The sequence below is a fragment of the Anabrus simplex genome, chromosome 1 (assembly GCF_040414725.1).
Source record: "Anabrus simplex isolate iqAnaSimp1 chromosome 1, ASM4041472v1, whole genome shotgun sequence".
NCBI lineage: Eukaryota > Metazoa > Arthropoda > Insecta > Orthoptera > Tettigoniidae > Anabrus > Anabrus simplex.
This window is the reverse complement of record NC_090265.1, coordinates 1,241,410,378-1,241,428,979: the sequence shown is the minus strand read 5'-3', so window position 1 is coordinate 1,241,428,979 and position 18,602 is coordinate 1,241,410,378. Positions and strand designations below refer to the sequence as shown.

The window sequence follows — 18,602 nt, the reverse complement described above, 5'->3', positions numbered from 1 at the left end:
CATTTTGCAAAGTCATATAGCCCTGGAAAAAACTGTTCGTGGATATGCTAGCAAGAATAGGAATGCTCTTCACACTGTCCATGAGAGTAGAGTTCACTTCATTGCTGAGCACATTCGGAAGATAAAATAGTGCTGCAGTGGCATGAAATATTATTCTAGCTGGATCTTGTTCGATCATTTTTTCAGCTTTTCTGTGCATTTCTTCGCCAGATTCTTGATTTTTCTCTCTTCTCCATCTTTTTTTTTTCTCCTGAAAGCTGGTTCAGGGCAACAGTAGTCTCTTTATCTAAAACTAACTTTCTGACTAAATCAAATCCTCCAATTATAAGGTCTAGTTTAGGGGTGAGTTTGTGAGCAGTTGGATAGTGTGATCCTTCTAGCACTGTAACAAACTGAGATACAGAGGTCCAATGTTCCTTAGCACAGGTAGCTTTACACAATATAGCCTTCTGCTCATTGCTGGTTAGATCCTTGAAATATTTTACAGCGTCACTGACATCATCTGACTCTTTAAAGTACTCAACCAGATCACAGAGATATTCTTGTAAATAGACAGCTGAATCGAGCCAGGATCCCCAGCGGGTTAATACGGGCATCGGGAAAAGTTTGACCGTCTTCTCACCGCGACTGTATTTCTCTCGAAGGAATTTCAAATACCTATGCTTGCGCTTCCGGGTATTTTTGAATGCTTTCTTAGTCATATTTAGGCACTTATTCAGACTGGTGAAGTAGCTGGGCACAAGCTTGGTTATGATATCTAGTTTGTGGGCCCAACACTGCACGTGAACTAAGTCATCTGAAATTAAGCCTTTGAGAGTACGCACACTCTTTGTCATATATGGGGCACTGTCAGAGGATATGCCGACAACATCATTGTAGTCTACAGAGTATTTCACAATTGCATTGTTTATAGATTGACAACACTCTTGCGAATCAACATTCTAAAAAATTTTCACTGAAGCAACGTATAACTTCGAAGGTAGGGCATCTACAGGAAGTATACGGAACAAAGTTATGAAAACTGCTTCCCCTTTCCGATTGGTAGTTTCATCGCAGTAAATTATGTTTTCTATTTCTCACAGCTTCTTTCACTTCCTCTTCACATTCTGCTTTAACAAGTGGGATGTAATTTTGGCGGCAAGTATTTGCCTGTGGAAGATCACCAGCACCTGTAGAAAAAAAAGTATAGAAATGAATACAGGAATACCGGTACTATAATACCAGTAACTTGCTAATGTTTTGGTTTTACGTCCACTGACAACTTTTACAGTTTTCAGAGTTACCGAGTTGCCAAAATTTTGTCCCGCGGAAGTTCTCTTACATGCTGACATGGGTCCGTCGTAGTCGAGCACCTTCAAATACCCCGGCCGGGTTTGAGTAGCTCAGACGGTTAAGGCACTGGCTTTCTGAACCCAAGTTGGCAGGTTCGATCCTGGCTCAGTCTGGTGTTATTTGAAAATGCTCATATACGTCAGCCCCGTGTCAGTAGATTTACTGATACGTAAAAGAACTCCTGCAGGACAACATTCCGACATCTCCGTGTCTCCGAAAACCGTAAAAGTAGTCAGTGGGACGTAAAAACATTATTACTACTCAACCCGGTGATTTATTTACAATACGGTCATATTTTACAATAAAGAGAGAATTATTTATCTTACCTTTTATATACTTGTTCATCCACTCCCTCATGCCAGGGTTATCCAATTTCTCAAGAGGAATGTAAGCTTGCATGAATGCTTTTGTTGTGTCTATCACAAATTGTTCTCTATCACTTTTCAACTTCTTTGCGATGTGTAGAGTATCGCCGATTGTTATTTGCCGCTTAGAATTATGTTCACTTGCTTCATTCTTCTTCTTTTTATGCGTTCCTGATTCCCTGCAGTGTTTATCGCACGTGTCCTTTCCCACTTAATACGAACATTACAGTATTTACACATTAGTATTCCTTTTGCAGCATCAAACACATAGAACCCCTCACTCTTGTATTCCTCGGCCCTCGAAAAAACTGTAGTAACTTTAGTTTTCGGCATTTTAATAATTAAATGCTGGGCATTTGCCGGTTAAGTTTCATCAGTAGCGAACTCACACTGCCAAAGAGAAAGAATATAACGCGCAAGACAGGTCTTGCTACATGATACGTAAAAGAAGTAAAATACAACAGACTTCAGGAACAACTATCACAACCAATGCCATACCACTGCTGTTCGATAAAGATGAGGAAGTTGCAGAACATTTGCAGGTAATGAAAGTAAGAAGAGTTGAGGAAGTAGTTGAGGTGAGTGCTACCACTAAAGAAGGATGCCTAGGAGAAGAACATCAGCTGAAAGGGATTAATGTGATTCTACCACAATCATCAGAGACAGCAATACCAGAAAGCACTGAGTACTCAGGGAAAACTTGTGAGGAAACCATTGAGATCATCAGTAGCAGTCAGTTGGATGAACGAGGAGAGGAGTTACTGGAGAAGTTGGATGTTGGAGCACCATCAGGACGAACTGAAGGAGGGCAAGCTAAACAACCAGAAATAAGAACGTCAAGTAGGACAAGGAAACGACCAGTATTACTAGAGCAGGATTTTTTATGGTAAAAGGTAGCAATAGTTATAATCTAAAGGGAGAGCTAAATTTGTTCCACCAGAATGTTCAATCTTTAAGAAATAAAATTCTAAGTATGGAGGTTCTGTTGGCAGATAACCTACAAGGGTATGATGTTTTATGCTTAACTGAACATTGGTTGATGGAGGATGAGATTTCAAATTTTGTATTAGAAGGTTATGCTCTTGCAAGTAAGTTTTGTAGAAAGAAAATGAAGTGTGGAGGTTCATGTATATATGTGAATAATAATATCAAATGTAAGCAGTTGGATAAATTTGAATAACTGAATGTAGAGGAGCATTTCGAGGCTAGCTTTGTTGAACTAGTGGATTATAAGTTAATACTTATATGCATTTATAGAAATCCTTCTAGTAATGTTGAAACTTTTTATAATAATATTGAAATTATTTTAGATGACCTACAGAATCATAACAAAAATGTAATAATCATGGGTGACTTCAATGTAGATTTTTTAGGGAATAATGGTGGGCGAGATAAGCAAAGGCTAGAAATGTTGTTTTCCTTGTACGGTCTAAAGGCAGTTGTAAATCAACCAACTAGAATATCTGGGGATACAAAGTCAGCAGTAGATCAAGTCGTATTGAATGAGGAAATGTGGAACTATGAAATAGAAGTTTATGATACAGGTTTTTCAGATCATTCTGCTCAAATTGTGCATCTAAATTTTAGGGTAATAGGAAACCATAATTTAAAAAATAACAATGTAATTTACAGGGAAACTAGAATGTGCAACAAGGAAAATATTTCATATTTTAACCAGTTATTGGCCAAGGAAACTTGGGAGAGTGTATATAGAAATAACTCAACTAATGAGGCCTTCAGTGAGTTTTTGGGTTTGTTCGATTATTATTATCAAGTGGCAATACCAGTCAAAAGGATAATTGTAAAGAATTATAGGAATGGGTGGATTACAACAGGAATTAGAAATTCAAGTAGACGATTAAGGTTTTTAAGCAAATGTGTGAAAGGGAGTAACACCTCATCTGAATTGAAGGATTATTATAAGAAGTATAAGAACATATATCAAGAAGTTTTGAAGGCTGCCAAAAGATTGCATAATGAGAATGAGCTAAAAAATTCTAAAAACAGGTCTAAATGTATGTGGAACATTATAAAAAGGGAGAAAGGTACTCTAGTTCCATTAAAAAATAATATTACTCTTACAAATGCAGGGAAAGAAATCAGTGATCCAGAAGAAGTTGCAGAAATATTTAGTAACTATTTTATAGAAGCAGTTTTGAGGTTAACGGAAAATTTTCAAACATCAGTGACAAGAACAAACTTGAATACAGTTCACAGGAATGTATCATCCATGTTTCTTACTCCTGTGACTGAGCAAGAGATAGATAAGATAATAAAACAGATGGGTAAAAAGAAGTCTTCTGGTTTAGATGGTTATTCAAACTACCTTATTCAATGCTGTTACCAATACATAATCAAGCCTCTCTGTTATTTGATAAATTTGTCACTAACCACTGGTAAATTTCCAGACAAATTCAAGGTAACCAAAGTTGTTCCGATACATAAAAAGGGTAGTGAAGAAGATGCTGGTAACTATAGGCCTGCCTGCCTCCCCTCTGTATTCTCCAAAATACTGGAAAGAATTATGTACGATAGACTGTTATCATTCTTAGAGAAGCATAATATATTAGCTGGTTGCCAGAATGGCTTTCGTAAAAATAGATCAACTACCACAGCATTCATTAACTTTATTGAACGGATATATGACACACTAGATGGGAAGGGTGCATGTTTAGGTATTTTCTTGGACTTAACAAAAGCTTTTGATATAATTGACCACAGCTTGCTTTTAGAAAAGTTATACATGTATGGAGTTCGGGGAATGGCCTATGACTGGTTCAAATCATTTTTAGGGGATAGAAGGCAGATTGTTGAAATATCATATACCGGTACTGATTTGAGCAAAAATGTAATTAAGAATGTGTATTCCTGTGCCAGAAACATAGATCATGGTGTTCCACAGGGGTCAGTTTTAGGACCATTATTATTTTTAGTATTTATTAATGATATCGTCCAAATTGTTGATGATATTCAAGGAGTGCAATTAACTTTGTTTGCAGATGATATTACTGTCTTTGTAGCTGATGAAAGTTCTGAAGGGTTAGAATTGAAGGCAGGCAATATAGTGAGTAATATCCTGAGCTGGCTTGAGGATAATAAATTAATTTTAAGTAAACAGAAAACTTCTGTGATTAGATTTCACCATAAGATTAATTTAAATATGGAAGTTAGTCCAATATCATTTGGAGAGACCATAATTGAGTACTCATCATCAACAAAGTTTCTTGGCTTGTGGATGGATGAATCATTAACCTGGGATAAACATACAGAGTTTATAGGGAAAAAGCTTAGTAGAATTTATTTCATGATAATGTCTTTGAAAAATAGTTTTAATTTAAAGGCTTGCCAAATTATGTATTTTGCATATGTCCATCCCATACTAACCTATGGAATCATTTACTGGGGGAATTCACGATATAGCAAAGTCATCTTTAAGTTACAAAAGAAAATAATTAGAGGAATGGCCGGTGTCGGCAGGAGGACAAGCTGCAAGAAATACTTTAAACTTTATTTTATTTTACCATTGCCTAGCCTTTATATCTTCCATACACTTGTATATATGAAGGAGAATGTAAACAGCTACACCATAAATTCTGATGTACATAGGTATAATACTAGAAATAAACACAGTCTGCACATAGAAACACACAAAACTAAGCTATATGAATCAAGTTTGAGTTATGCAGGAGTACATTTATTTAATAAATTACCAGACTGCATTAAGCAGATAAAACCATGTTCAAAATTTAAGAAAGAATTATTCAAATTTGTTTCTAACCATTGTTTTTATTCTATTGAAGAATACTTAGCTCTTGAAAATTAACTTATGTATCACTTTTTTTAAATTTTTTTTAATCTGTGCCTCTTTACCACATTGTATATTTCTCTTTATTTATCATGGCATGTATGTTACTGTTTTATCCTTTGTTACTGTAAATATGATTATTGACGTGTCCCATATCACTGTATGATCAGTTGGACGAAATAAAATACAATACAATACAATACAATGATCGTTGTTGCTGTAATCGATAACAGATATCGATTTTTATCGATTGTCTTACAGATCGCGGAACTGAATACACGTACTTCCGATACACAGTGCGCATCGATTTGCGTGTAGAGAATATCAAGGATCATATAAGAGAAATAGATCCGTCACTCCTGTGTAATAAAGTTGGCTGAGAAAACAGGTCATGGAAGCTACAGTGGCCACTTTCTCTCTGCCAACATAAGGAAATAAATCCCACGATAGTACCTCGTAGTAAGCACGATGATGATAGTTGTTACTTTGTTAAAATTTTAATTGTGATAGAGATAATGATTGTATTTCGGTAGGAAAGTTGTATCTAAAGCTTCTCTCGTGTCTTTTACTTGAAAAGTAAATTGCAATTACCGTATTTGTATGTTGGCGATACTGTTATAACGCTAGCTTGTATCGTTGTTTCACCGTTCGCACTTTAATGTAAATTTACATCTATTAAGTGATAAATTCAACATTGATTACTGAAAATGTTAATGCAATTCATATAAAACCCCAAAACGCCCATACTTGCCCAAATCACGATCTAACATAACCTCATTCTTTCGTTCGTTCGTTGAACACTTCCCACGAGTTTTATGTATGGGAATGGAAAACACGAGAAGGAAAAGATGAAGGTAAAACACAGCATAATGCACACAGTTTATATTTTGAATTGATTTATTCCAAACAGCAGGTAAGAAGCACAATCACACAGACTTTTACTCGCAACAGTTAGGTAGTTCAATGTGAAGTATGTTCATGATCATAATACTATTTCTTCACACTAAGAACGCGCATAATTATAATTTCACACCATACTCTCAAAAAACTGGATCAAAAATCTCGTTCAATGCGAAAGAATCTCAACAAATTTTCGTCTAACAAACACTATTACATACCGTACGACTAAGGTACCTTCGCGCGCAACGATAACGGTGTTGTGTTATGAATTTGCTGTACCACGCAACTGAATGTGTAATGCCAACTTCTGCCTTCTAAATTAACCCTTTGAAAGAGAATGTTAGTTTTCATTAGTTGGCAGAGATCGATTGGCCCATCTCAGAACTGCTTCGGACGCTCCCTATGAAGTGTCACCCCCCTGGAGAATATACAGCGCTATCAACCAACTGAAATTGAAAGCATTTAAACGTTTCTGGCGATCTTTTTCGATAATATTTCGCATTTTTCGTACCAAATGGGGTATATTTCGTGATTATTCGCTCAATTCGCGCAATAAATCACATTTCGTGATATTTCGCGAACTCATTTTACTATAATACGGTATTTCAAGTATCTAGAAAGTCATATATAGGTAAGAAAGAGGATATGAAAAAATTTCGCGCGTATTGCTATTACCAAAAAATACGGCCCCTAGTTATATTGAATACATTTTTAAAATTCACATTAAACGATTTAGAATAGGTAGTTTATTAGAAAAGTCTAGGTGCAAATTCATTTCGTACGTAGTGCATGATGGCTAAAAATAGATTTTAAAAATCCGGGTCAAATATAATACACCCGTACGCCAGTATTCGCGCTACATTTCTTTGCGCCAGTCCTCAAGGATTAAAGTATTCAAGATTTTAAGCTTTGGGAGAATGGCATTTATCTTTCGTTTTGCAGCGGGAAAGAACAGTTTCAGATAATCATTTCAATGGATAGTAGCCTGCTTGTTTAAGTAGATTTTTCGAGGACATAAATTTCACTATTTCCAGTCCAGCATTTAAGTATAAATGAGTGGGAAATATTTGACCTAGGTACGGGGTTAGATACGAAGAGTTCTTCCGCGGCTGAACGGGAACTGGTTTTTCACGGTCAGTGGAAATTACCCCGACAGTTAGTAGGTATTCTTGGCCCAGTTTTCTACACCGTGAATGAGAGGATGTTTTAGACAACCTCCAGAAGCAGAAGCAGCAACGAAGACTGCGAGACCACATTTCGACTGTAATTATGTATGTGTGCACGTGTTTTAAAGTAGCAAAAGGGGATATGTTAGTTTTGATTTAATTTCTGTAGATTTAGCTTTTGTTTGGAAGGACTAAGACCTATTAAAGTAAATGTTAGGAAGCTTGTAAATGTAAATATAATTGTAACGTAAATGCGGACCGATTGCATGAGGTCACAGCTTGCTTTTCCATTTTATTCAGATTTTGGTGGCTGAGTGGTTAACTTAATTCATTTTACGGGTCAATGTCTTGTTTGAGCCTCATATATTTTTGATTTGCTTTGCTTTGATGTTTGAGACGCAGTGTACGCCTCGGGGCTTAAATGTAAGTAAGGTTTTAAATTAAAGTCAGGAAGAACTAGATTAAATTGTAAATGGGACCTCAAAGTGTACGAAAACATGCCGTCACGTTTTCTGGGATTTATTGCATGATGTGGAAATGAGAATGGATGAGATGGTGGATATATTATTATTATTATTATTATTATTATTATTATTATTATTATTATTATTATTATTATTATTATTATTATTATTATTAGTCATGATATTATTACAGAGTTGGCCACTTTATCATTCATGTTTAACTTAATGAGCGTGGGGGCTGTGATTTGTGACCAGCGCGGGGTTGTTTCTTTTCATGCGAGCGAATGTTAGACGACGTAATTTATATTTTGTATCAGTTTTGTCAACTTAAGGACATGTGATATTTTTGTGTGATTATGAGTAAGAGACGCGTTCCTCATTTCAAAGGCCTGCATTTTTCATGATCGTGTGACTTGCCATGGTTAGAGTGGTGAGCAGTGTGTGTTAAGGGTTGGACCGTGTGGTTTTTTTATATTTGCTGCATTATTTTGGGAGACTAAATCTCCGCTTTTGAGTCATTCCGCCGTGTCTTGGCGTGATAAGAGTGTCTACCGAGGAGTGTTCTGTTTTGTGGCCTATACTTCGTGATGATTTTATTGGATTTTTTTCCATTTCACTACGGTTGTTGCAGTAGACGAGATTTTTATATTGCGGCATTTGTCTGGATTTTCTTTTATGATATAACCGTGCTGAAGAATATTTGTGTCATGTAATCTTTTTCAGAAACCAATGTTGAATTATGTGTTGAAAGTTAAAGCCTACTCTGTTATTTTTATGAATTTGTGTCATGTGATTTATTTCAGGAATCCATGTTGATTTGTGCGTGTCATTATTAAGTTCACCAGTTGATTGATTTTGGCCATGTAATTTATTTCAGGAACCTACGTTGAACAGGAAATGTTGCTTAAAGTGTAAATTTATCTCCTTATATTTTCCGGCGAGACTTTGAGTGAGTGAGTGAGAATTACGTAAATGCAGCATGCTTTCTTGGTGAGGCCTGGAAAATGTGACATCATGTTATTGTTTCTTTGATTGTGTATATTTGCCAGTGTGTGTGTGTGTGTGTGTGTGGTTTCGATCCACGGTGTTTTGTTGAGCTCATGAGGTCACTCATGATGAGGTGTACACATTTGTAGGATAATTTACCACTCAGCATGTTATATAGGCCTATTGTACAGTTAAATTAGTTTTTGTCTCCCCTTTGCACATCAAATCACGTCTTTTCTTACGGTTAGGGACCCCGACTGCAATGTCAATTTGTGCAGGAAAGGGAAACGTACTCATCTACAGTTGAAAGAGTTAACAAAACCAAAGCGTGGTGCGAGCATGCTAGCCAATGTGTTAAAATTAATGAAATTCAAGAAATTTGCTTTGTAATGTAATGGGGTAAAAGTTCCTTTTGGGGATCATTGTAAGTATCTAGGTGTTAATATAAGGAAAGATCTTCATTGGGGTAATCACATAAATGGGATTGTAAATAAAGGGTGCAGATCTCTGCACATGGTTATGAGGGTGTTTAGGGGTTGTAGTAAGGATGTAAAGGAGAGGGCATATAAGTCTCTGGTAAGACCCCAACTAGAGTATGGTTCCAGTGTATGGGACCCTCACCAGGATTACCTGATTCAAGAACTGGAAAAAATCCAAAGAAAAGCAGCTTGATTTGTTCTGGGTGATTTCCGACAAAAGAGTAGCATTACAAAAATGTTGCAATGTTTGGGTTGGGAAGAATTGAGAGAAAGAAGAAGAGCTGCTCGACTCAGTGGTAATCAGTGGTATGTTCCGAGCTGTCAGCGGAGAGATGGCGTGGAATGACATTAGTAGACGAATAAGTTTGAATGGCGTTTATAAAAGTAGAAAAGATCACAATATGAAGATAAAGTTGGGATTCAAGAGGACAAACTGGGGCAAATATTCATTTATAGGAAGGGGAGTTAGGGACTGGAATAACTTACCAAGGGAGATGTTCAATAAATTTCCAATTTCTTTGAAATCATTTAGGAAAAGGCTAGGAAAGCAACAGATAGGGAATCTGCCACCTGGGCGACTGCCCTAAATGCAGATCAGTATTGATTGATTGATTGATTGATTGATTGATTGATTGATTCTGAGCCTTGTAATTTTTTATCTGTTTTATATATATTTTTGCTATTTTAACCTTGAAGTCGTTGTGAAATCGTGATCACCAGAAAGGAGGACAGTTAATATTCGGGTAACAGACGACCACCTGATATTGAACTGTTGTGCAAGTGTACGTACACCAATATGAGGATCACTTTGCACTGTTTCGGGGGTGCCTGGCCGAGGCGGTATAGGCATGCTCGGTTCGCCCGGAAGGATGTGGGTTCGAATCCCCGTCGGGAAGTTTTAAAATTTAAGAAACAAGATTTCCACTTCCGGAGATGCATATGGCCTTGAGGTTCACTCAGCCTACACCAAAAATGAGTACCAGGTTAATTCCTGGGGGCAAAGGCAGCTGGGCATAGAGCTAACCACTCTACCCCATCACGTGCTGAAGTTAACAATGGTGGAAGCCTTTACCTTCCACTCCTCCAAGGGCCTTCATGGCATGTACAGAGGTGACTTTGCTTTGCTGTTTGCTTTGCACTGTTTCTCCGTAGACAACACAGGGGTAATTGTTAGAACATATGGTAATTCAAAGGTGATGAATGCATACAGTGATAACGACTACGAATAACACGGTAGGACAGTAAGCGTGCATATCAACTTAGTTGTCACTGGAATACATTGTGAATGTAAATTGGTAATACGGTAATAATGTTCACTTTCAGTAAATGAGTAAATGTGTAAGTTTTATGTACCAACCTCCATACATATTTGTAGGAGTTTGGGCAGTATGCACACTGAATATAACAGTGTAATATCATTTCAAAGGAGCATGCTCTGCCGAACTTGGTTTAGTGAAGCTGTAAATAACTTAAAAATACCTCCATAGGTGTGATTTGAACCGTCCAACTGTTCCCAATTTCTAAAAATAATGACCAGAACCTAACCGATTTACCCACAAAAGAACTTGCGTTTTACACTTGCAGGAAGTGTACTACTATAATAATGCATGCCCCTTCCACCTCGACATTTAATTTCCATATATCTCTAATTTATATTTGACAGCCTTCATTGAACATCCTACCACAACCGCACAACTTACTAACGGGATCGTATTACCAATACGGTACATTTATTATAACAGAATGTAATAGACAGAATGTTTCTGGAATGGTCTTTTCCTTTGGCACCAATATTGCATATAGTCGCTTTTCCCTGTGCAAGGTAGACTCATTTCACGTTGATATTAAGCAGGACAGGAGTGTTTGATGGGATTCTTATCTTCAAGGATCGTAAGAGGCTGGTGGAATGCTCCTTATAAATGTATTTATCTAGTCCTGTCATACAATTCCATCCTATTTGCTATGTCAAACAGTCTCAAAGTTGTTTATCCTACCCAGTGATACTCTCTTCTACAGATATTGTAGTAACTCAGTTATAAGACAGGTCCCACCCTCATTAGTACACAGAACTGATGAAAAGGGGCATCACAAGATCTTAAATTGAATCAACAAAATAATTGTCGTACATTTTCATTTGCTTTTACATGTATGTTGGAACTCTAAATGGTGTGCAAACAAAATTCTCATTGTATCTATTATGTTCAATCTGAATGCATTTCAGGGTTGGAACGATGTCAGTTTCCATGGCTCCAATCAAATTCCGACTCCTAACATCGATGCCCTGGCTTTTAATGGCATCATTCTTAACAGTCATTATGTGCAGGCCATCTGTACACCTTCACGGGCCGCCCTCATGACTGGAAAGTATCCGATTCACACAGGTAAGAATTAAGTCACAACTATGTCATAGCAAGATGCAATGAGTCCGAATAAGTTAAATTTGTAAAAACAGAGGATTGATTGTACTGTAACTCCAACTTACTCTTCTCCATAAAAAATGCATACCAAGGATCTGAACTAGATGGGGGGTGGTGGGGGTGGGAATGTTGGTTGTTGCAAGGTGTTACACAATGACAGGTACTTCTTACCAAAAATAATTTTGAAGTCATGATAAACATTGTTGTTGTTGTTGTTGTTGATGTTGTTGTTGTTGTTGTCCTAGAACTATGGAATGGCTTGCTAAATTGTTTAGTGACATCCTAATGGAAAGAAGGCTCCCACCTCTTCTTAAAAGAACTAAAGTAGTTGCTGTTGTGAAGCCTGGGAAAAGTGGCTGTAATGCGGAAGATTATCGACCTATTGCTCTACTGAGTATCTGCTACAAACTACTAGAGAAAATGATCTATAACCGAATCTCAGCTACAGTACTTCAGCACATTCCAGTTGAACAGGCAGGATTCAGACCTAACAGGAGCTGTTGTGATCAGGTTCTGGCACTAACCAGCCATATTGAGCAGGGCTTTCAAGAAAAAATGAAAATGGTTGCTGTGTTTGTGGATTTATCATCAGCCTATGATACAGTCTGGCGAAAAGGGATAATCCTGAAGTTTCTGAAAATTATCCCTTGCAAGACCCCAGCTTCCTTGCTCAATGACATGCTATGCAATCGCCTAATTCAAGTACATCTCAATGGAAACAGAAGCAGATCCTACAGATTAAATGATGAATTGCCACAGGAGCCTGTTCTTGCTCCACTTTTCTTCGATCTCTACACGGCAGATCATCCATCTACTGTGTGCCAAAAGTTTATATATGCTGACGACATAGCCCTAACAGCACAGTCCACAGACTTTGAGACCGCTGAAGCCATTCTCACACAAGATCTCCTAAGGATAGATAGATAGATACTTCAACATCTGGCGATTGAAGCCCAATGTAAACAAAACAGAGATTAGTACCTTCCATCTAGACAACAGGAGAACCCATTACATTCCACAAGTTCAATTCAAAGGCTAACAGCTAAAATACTGTGCTCATCCAAAATACTTGGGTATTGTGCTGGATCGCTCTTTGACATATAAAGAACACCTCTGCAGAACAGCAGCAAAGGTTAAAACACGTAACAACATCCTTCACAAACTCAGTGGCACTAGTTGGGGAGCAAATGCTAATGTCCTCCGAACAACAGCTCTTGCCCTAGTATACCCAGTTGCAGAATGTTGCAGCCCTGTATGGATCAACAGCGCACACACAGGAAAAGTTGATGTCCAGCTGAATGATACCATGAGGACAGTGTCTGGCACATTCAAATCCACACCACTTAAATGGCTGCCAGTACTAACTAACATCCATCCTCCTCACTCCTTTAGTCAACAAATTTTGGAATAAATTCCAACAAACAGTAGCATTCTTCAAAAATGCTGTTATTTCGCCGCCTTTTAATTCACGATCCAACTGTCTATGTAACTGGCAAATTAGGAGGAAAGGAGGAGGGTAAAGAGAAGGTGGTAGTTCCTCATGATAGTACCAACAATATCAGACAATCAGGAATAGGTACTGCTCTAGTTGGGATATGTGATCTAGTTATGACAGTATGGGAGAGGTTTAAGGGAGCAGAGATTGTTATCCGTGGGATACTCTATAGAAGGAATACTGACTTGAGGATTATCAGGCATTTAAATGAGACTATGGAGAGGGTATGTGGAAACTGGAAGTGAGATTTTTTACATCCTAATGGGTGTGACCAAAGTATGTATCTGCACTCAGATGACCTTGACTTTTTTTTTGCTAGGGGCTTTACGTCACACCGACACAGACAGGTCTTATGGCGACGATGGGATAGGAAAGGCCTAGGAGTTGGAAGGAAGTGACCGTGGCCTTAATTAAGGTACAGCCCCAGCATTTGCCTGGTGTGAAAATGGGAAACCACGGAAAACCATCTTCAGGGCTGCTGATAGTGGGATTCGAACCTACTATCTCCCGGATGTAAGACCTTGACTTAAATGGAATGTAAGAGAGAATATCCATACCGGTGAAAGAAGAATTTGCAAGCTATAAAAATGTTAACGATGAGAAACATGAAATTTTAGGTGTAGGTTCATCTCTACAGATAATGGGCAACTTGATGTTTTAGGGGTGTACAGATATGGAAGGGTGAATTTGACGCAGAAAATGAAAATCCACAGCCTGTTTCCAGTCATTCGACCAGGTCAGGAATGGAATGATTGAAGTCCCCATCAAGTGGCAAGGATAGGAACTTTGCTGGCTGCAGAAGCCTGTCGCGGTCCTCTGGGTCAATGATTAATGACGATAAAATGAAATTAAATAATATTGGAGAGTGTTACTTAAATGAAAAATGGCAGGAAAAGCCGGAGTACCCAGAGAAAAACCTGCCCCGCCTCTACTTTGTCCAGCAAAAATTTCACATGGAGTGACCGGGTTTTGAACCATGGAACCCACTGGTGAGAGGCCAGTGCACTGCAGCCTTAGCCATGGAAGCTCCAAGCTGATGGAGATAAAATTAGATGGCCTCTATAGAGAAACTAAAGTTATAGATGGTTTAAAGCGACCACAAAGCTGTTTTCTTTGTATCTAAAAATCAATGAGATAGAATGGAAGGTTGTAAAAGTAGGACTATTAGGCAGTACCATATGGTTGATAAGACAGGCATGAGGGAATTCACAAAAATGAATTATGATCAATGCAAAATGGAAAATAAAAATAAAAACAGCCTATGGGATGGATTTAAAGCAATTGCTGAGAAGTGTGAAAACTAAGTGTGAGTACTGAGATAGAAACCTGTTCCAGGAAAGATATGCCAGAAATCATTAACAAGCAAGTGGAGCATATATTATGTGAGATTTACAGAAGGCATATTTAGTCAGCATTATGTAAAGATAGTTGGTATAAGGATAAAGACCAAGTAGAGGAAGTGACTAATAAGAGTAATGTACTGAAATTTACCTATAATAAATACAATTACAAAAATATACAAATGTTTAAAACTAGAAAAACAGCTGAAATTGTTAAGATTTCTTTGGATATTCTAGGGGCAATTGTTTGGGATATGGTACCATATCTAAAGTATTTACTTGTTTACTTTTCCATGTAGTAGACGAACATAAATGAGGAGTTGCTATAGTAGCCCCAGTGTACCAAGGGAAGTGTGATAAACATCAAGCAGATAATTACAGGCCAGTCAGCTTGACATGTGTGGCATGTATACTCTGGGAAAGTATTCTTTGTGATTATACATGTTTGCAAAATTACTGACTGTTTCATTTGTCAAGACACCTAAGGTAAAGCTCACTGTGGTGCAGTACATTCTAATATTATAATGGCTACAGAGTATTTATAAAATAAATTAATACACTCCAGTAATATAAGTTTGTAACATCAAATCAGTTCAATAATAATTTTGCTTACAATGTAGAATTTTGGAAAAATATAGCAGATATTTTAGATTCAGGATATCAAATGGACTGTATCACTACTGATCCATTGTAGGCTTTTGACAGGGTAGGTCATTGAAGATAACTGACAAAAATGAGGCGTATTGGTCCAGACAAAAGAGTGACTAAATTTTTACAACATAGAACTCAAAGAATTAGAGTAGGTGATTAAGAAGTGAGTTTAACAAGGCAGTATTATTGTACCTCCAGCTGCTTTTTTTACTTATAGAAAAGATATGAGTAAAGAACTGGAATCACAGTTAAAGTTTTCTTGCATGACATTTTTTGGTATAGAGTAATAAATAATATGCAGGACTGTGAGAACGGAAAAAAGACCTCAACTATGTTGTGAGATGGCAGAAGACAATTTGTGTGATGGTAAATGGGATGAAAAGTCAGGCTGAAAGTTTCATCAAGAGCAAACGTCCTCTCAGTTTTAATCACTGTATTGAAGGAGTGGAAGTTTTCATGGGGATCGCTGTAAGTATGTGGGTATTCATATAAAGAAAGATCTTTAATGACATACAGGTATGATCCCATAATTTCACTGTATGGGACCCTCATGAGGATTACTAGATTTGAGAACTGGAGAAGGAAAGGAAAACAGCACTATTTTTTCAGGGTGATTTCCAACAAAAGAATATAGTTACAAAAATATTGCAAATTTGGGGCTGAAAGACTTGGGAGGAAGATGTGCTGCTTGACTAAACGGTATGTTCTGAGCTGTCAACGGAGCAGAGGTGTTAGTAGTTGAATAAGGTTAAGAGTCATTTTTAAAGTACGGATGATCATAATATGAAAATAAATTTGTAATTCAAGAGGACAAATCGGGCCAAATATTCATTTATAGGAAGAGGAATTCGGGATTGGAATAATTTAAGAAGGATGATCTTCAATCAATATCCAACTTGTTTAAAATCTTTTAAGAATAGACTAGGTAAACAACTGATAGGGAACATGCCACCCGGTTGGCAGCCCTAAATGCAGATGAGTGGTGATTGACTGATTTAATCCTATCCCCCTAGTGGAATGGCTGATGGCAAAGAATATCTGGCACCTGAAAATTGGATCCCTCTGGTTAAGATAGGGGACCCTGACAGGGGAGTCTCCGATCCTCCAGGTTAGGGATTGTGTGAAGGGAGAATTACTCTCATAATCTTCTGAGAATGAATGCCAATGTATCTTAAAACTCTATGCTCACAAATAAAATATTTCTCTCCTTCTGCTATACTTGAGAACTTCTTTTGTATTTCTAGGTATGCAAGGCATCCCCATTTTGGCTGCTGAGCCTCGAGGCCTGCCTGAAGGGAAGATCCTTCCACAGTACCTGAAAGACCTGGGATATGCCACTCATGCCATTGGTAAGTGGCATTTGGGTTACCACACTGTGAACTACACACCAACATACCGCGGGTTCGACTCTCACTTGGGCTACTTCAACGGCTTTGTCAGCTATTATGACTACATCTTACAAGCACGTGTAAGTCAACCATCTGGTATTTCAACAATTGGCTTTATTGTAGCTCCTTATTCAAAATTATTTTCAGTGAGAAATATTGATGGTTTAGAATAAATTTGTCTATTCAGTGCTGTGCCCATAGCTTTCTCAATAAACATCTACATGCATACATTCTAAACGTATCGATTCATTTTTGGTCAGTCACATTCATGCTCAAGATTTCAACAGCGCTGTTGAAAACCTGAGGGTTATTAATGGCCTCAATGTTATTTTGGAGAGATCACCGAGTCATTCTAAATACAGTCCAGTTAAGAAAATGAGGGGGTTTCAAATCCTAATGGCCAAAACTTAAGTGATGCAGTAAATTATTTAGAAAGTATAACCTATATCAGGAATGAAATACAACATATAGATAGGGAATCAGTTCACAAAGGTCAGATACACAATACTAAGAAAGCACCAAAGACATCAATAAAAAGGTTAGTTGAACACTTTAGAGGATACTATCAAAATTTAAATGGACTTCGAAGCAAACTAACTGAACTTAAGAATTTCTTCATGTTTAGCTGACTACAATTTCATAGTATTAACTGAAACGAACTTAAATGATGAAATTAATGAGGAGGCATTCAGACTCAAAACATATTCAATTTTCAGATGTGATAGGTCTTCTTTAACGAGTATGAAGGCATCCCATGGGGGTGCAATGATCTGTATTAGCAAGAGGTTTAAACCCATTCTAATACCATGCATTAGCACAGTTGAACAGTTGTTTGTGTCCCTGACTTTTAACACCACAAAATTAATCATTGTTGCTGTATATATTCCACCCAGGTCTCCTGTTCAAAAATATTTCAAACATCGTTTTGCTATTGGAAAAATTATGTCAAATCTCAACAACCATTTATTGCTCCTTGTTGGTGACTACAATCTACCACATCTTAATTAGATAGTAAATGAAGAAACATTTTCTGGCCTTGTGTCAGTAGGTAACCACACGGTACTGTCCAGTTTAGTTATGCATGCATTTTCTTATCTCTGTTTAAATCAGTTTAATGCTATCCCAAATTTTCTGAATCACTTTCTTGATTTGGTTTTCAGTAACTCCAGTCCCATTGAAGTAAAATCTGGTAATGAAAGTATTGTCCCCCTAGATAGGCACCACCCAGCATTAGAGATTTCTGTGCCTATCTTTAAATGAGCTATACAATTCCCTACCCGCTGAAAATTTTTATTTTGACTTTTTAAATAGTGACTATGTTGTTGTTTGAGTCATCAGTCCGTAGACTGGTTTGATGCAGATCTCCATGCCACCCTATACTGTGCTAACCTTTTCATTTCTACGTAACTATTGCATCCTACATCTGCTCTAATCTGCTTGTCATATTCATACCTTGGTCTACCCTTACCATTCTTACCACCTACACTTCCTTCAAAAACCAACTGAACAAGTCCTGGGTGTCTTAAGATGTGTCCTATTATTCTATCTCTTCTTCTCGTCAAATTTAGCCAAATCGATCTCCTCTCACCAATTCGATTCAGTATCTCTTCATTCGTGATTCGATCTATCCATCTCACCTTCAGCATTCTTCTGTAACACCACATTTCAAAAGCTTTTATTCTCTTTCTTTCTGAGCTAGTTATCGTCCATGTTTCACTTCCATACAATGCCACGCTCCACACGAAAGTCTTCAAAAACATCTTTCTAATTCCGATATCAATGTTTGAAGTGAGCAAATTTCGTTTCTTAAGAA

The 18,602-nt window shown here is 37.4% G+C and overlaps 1 protein-coding gene across 1 annotated transcript in view; it reads left to right on the top strand.

Moving 5' to 3' along the window:
• The window catches only part of LOC136858234 (arylsulfatase B), a 94,672-nt gene that overhangs the window by 19,634 nt on the left and 56,436 nt on the right, over positions 1-18,602 (top strand). Inside the window, exons 2-3 of the mRNA XM_067137633.2 lie at positions 11,720-11,879; positions 16,646-16,869. Of these exons, the coding sequence (XP_066993734.2) occupies positions 11,720-11,879; positions 16,646-16,869 (384 nt within the window). The remainder of the gene's footprint in view (positions 1-11,719; positions 11,880-16,645; positions 16,870-18,602) is intronic.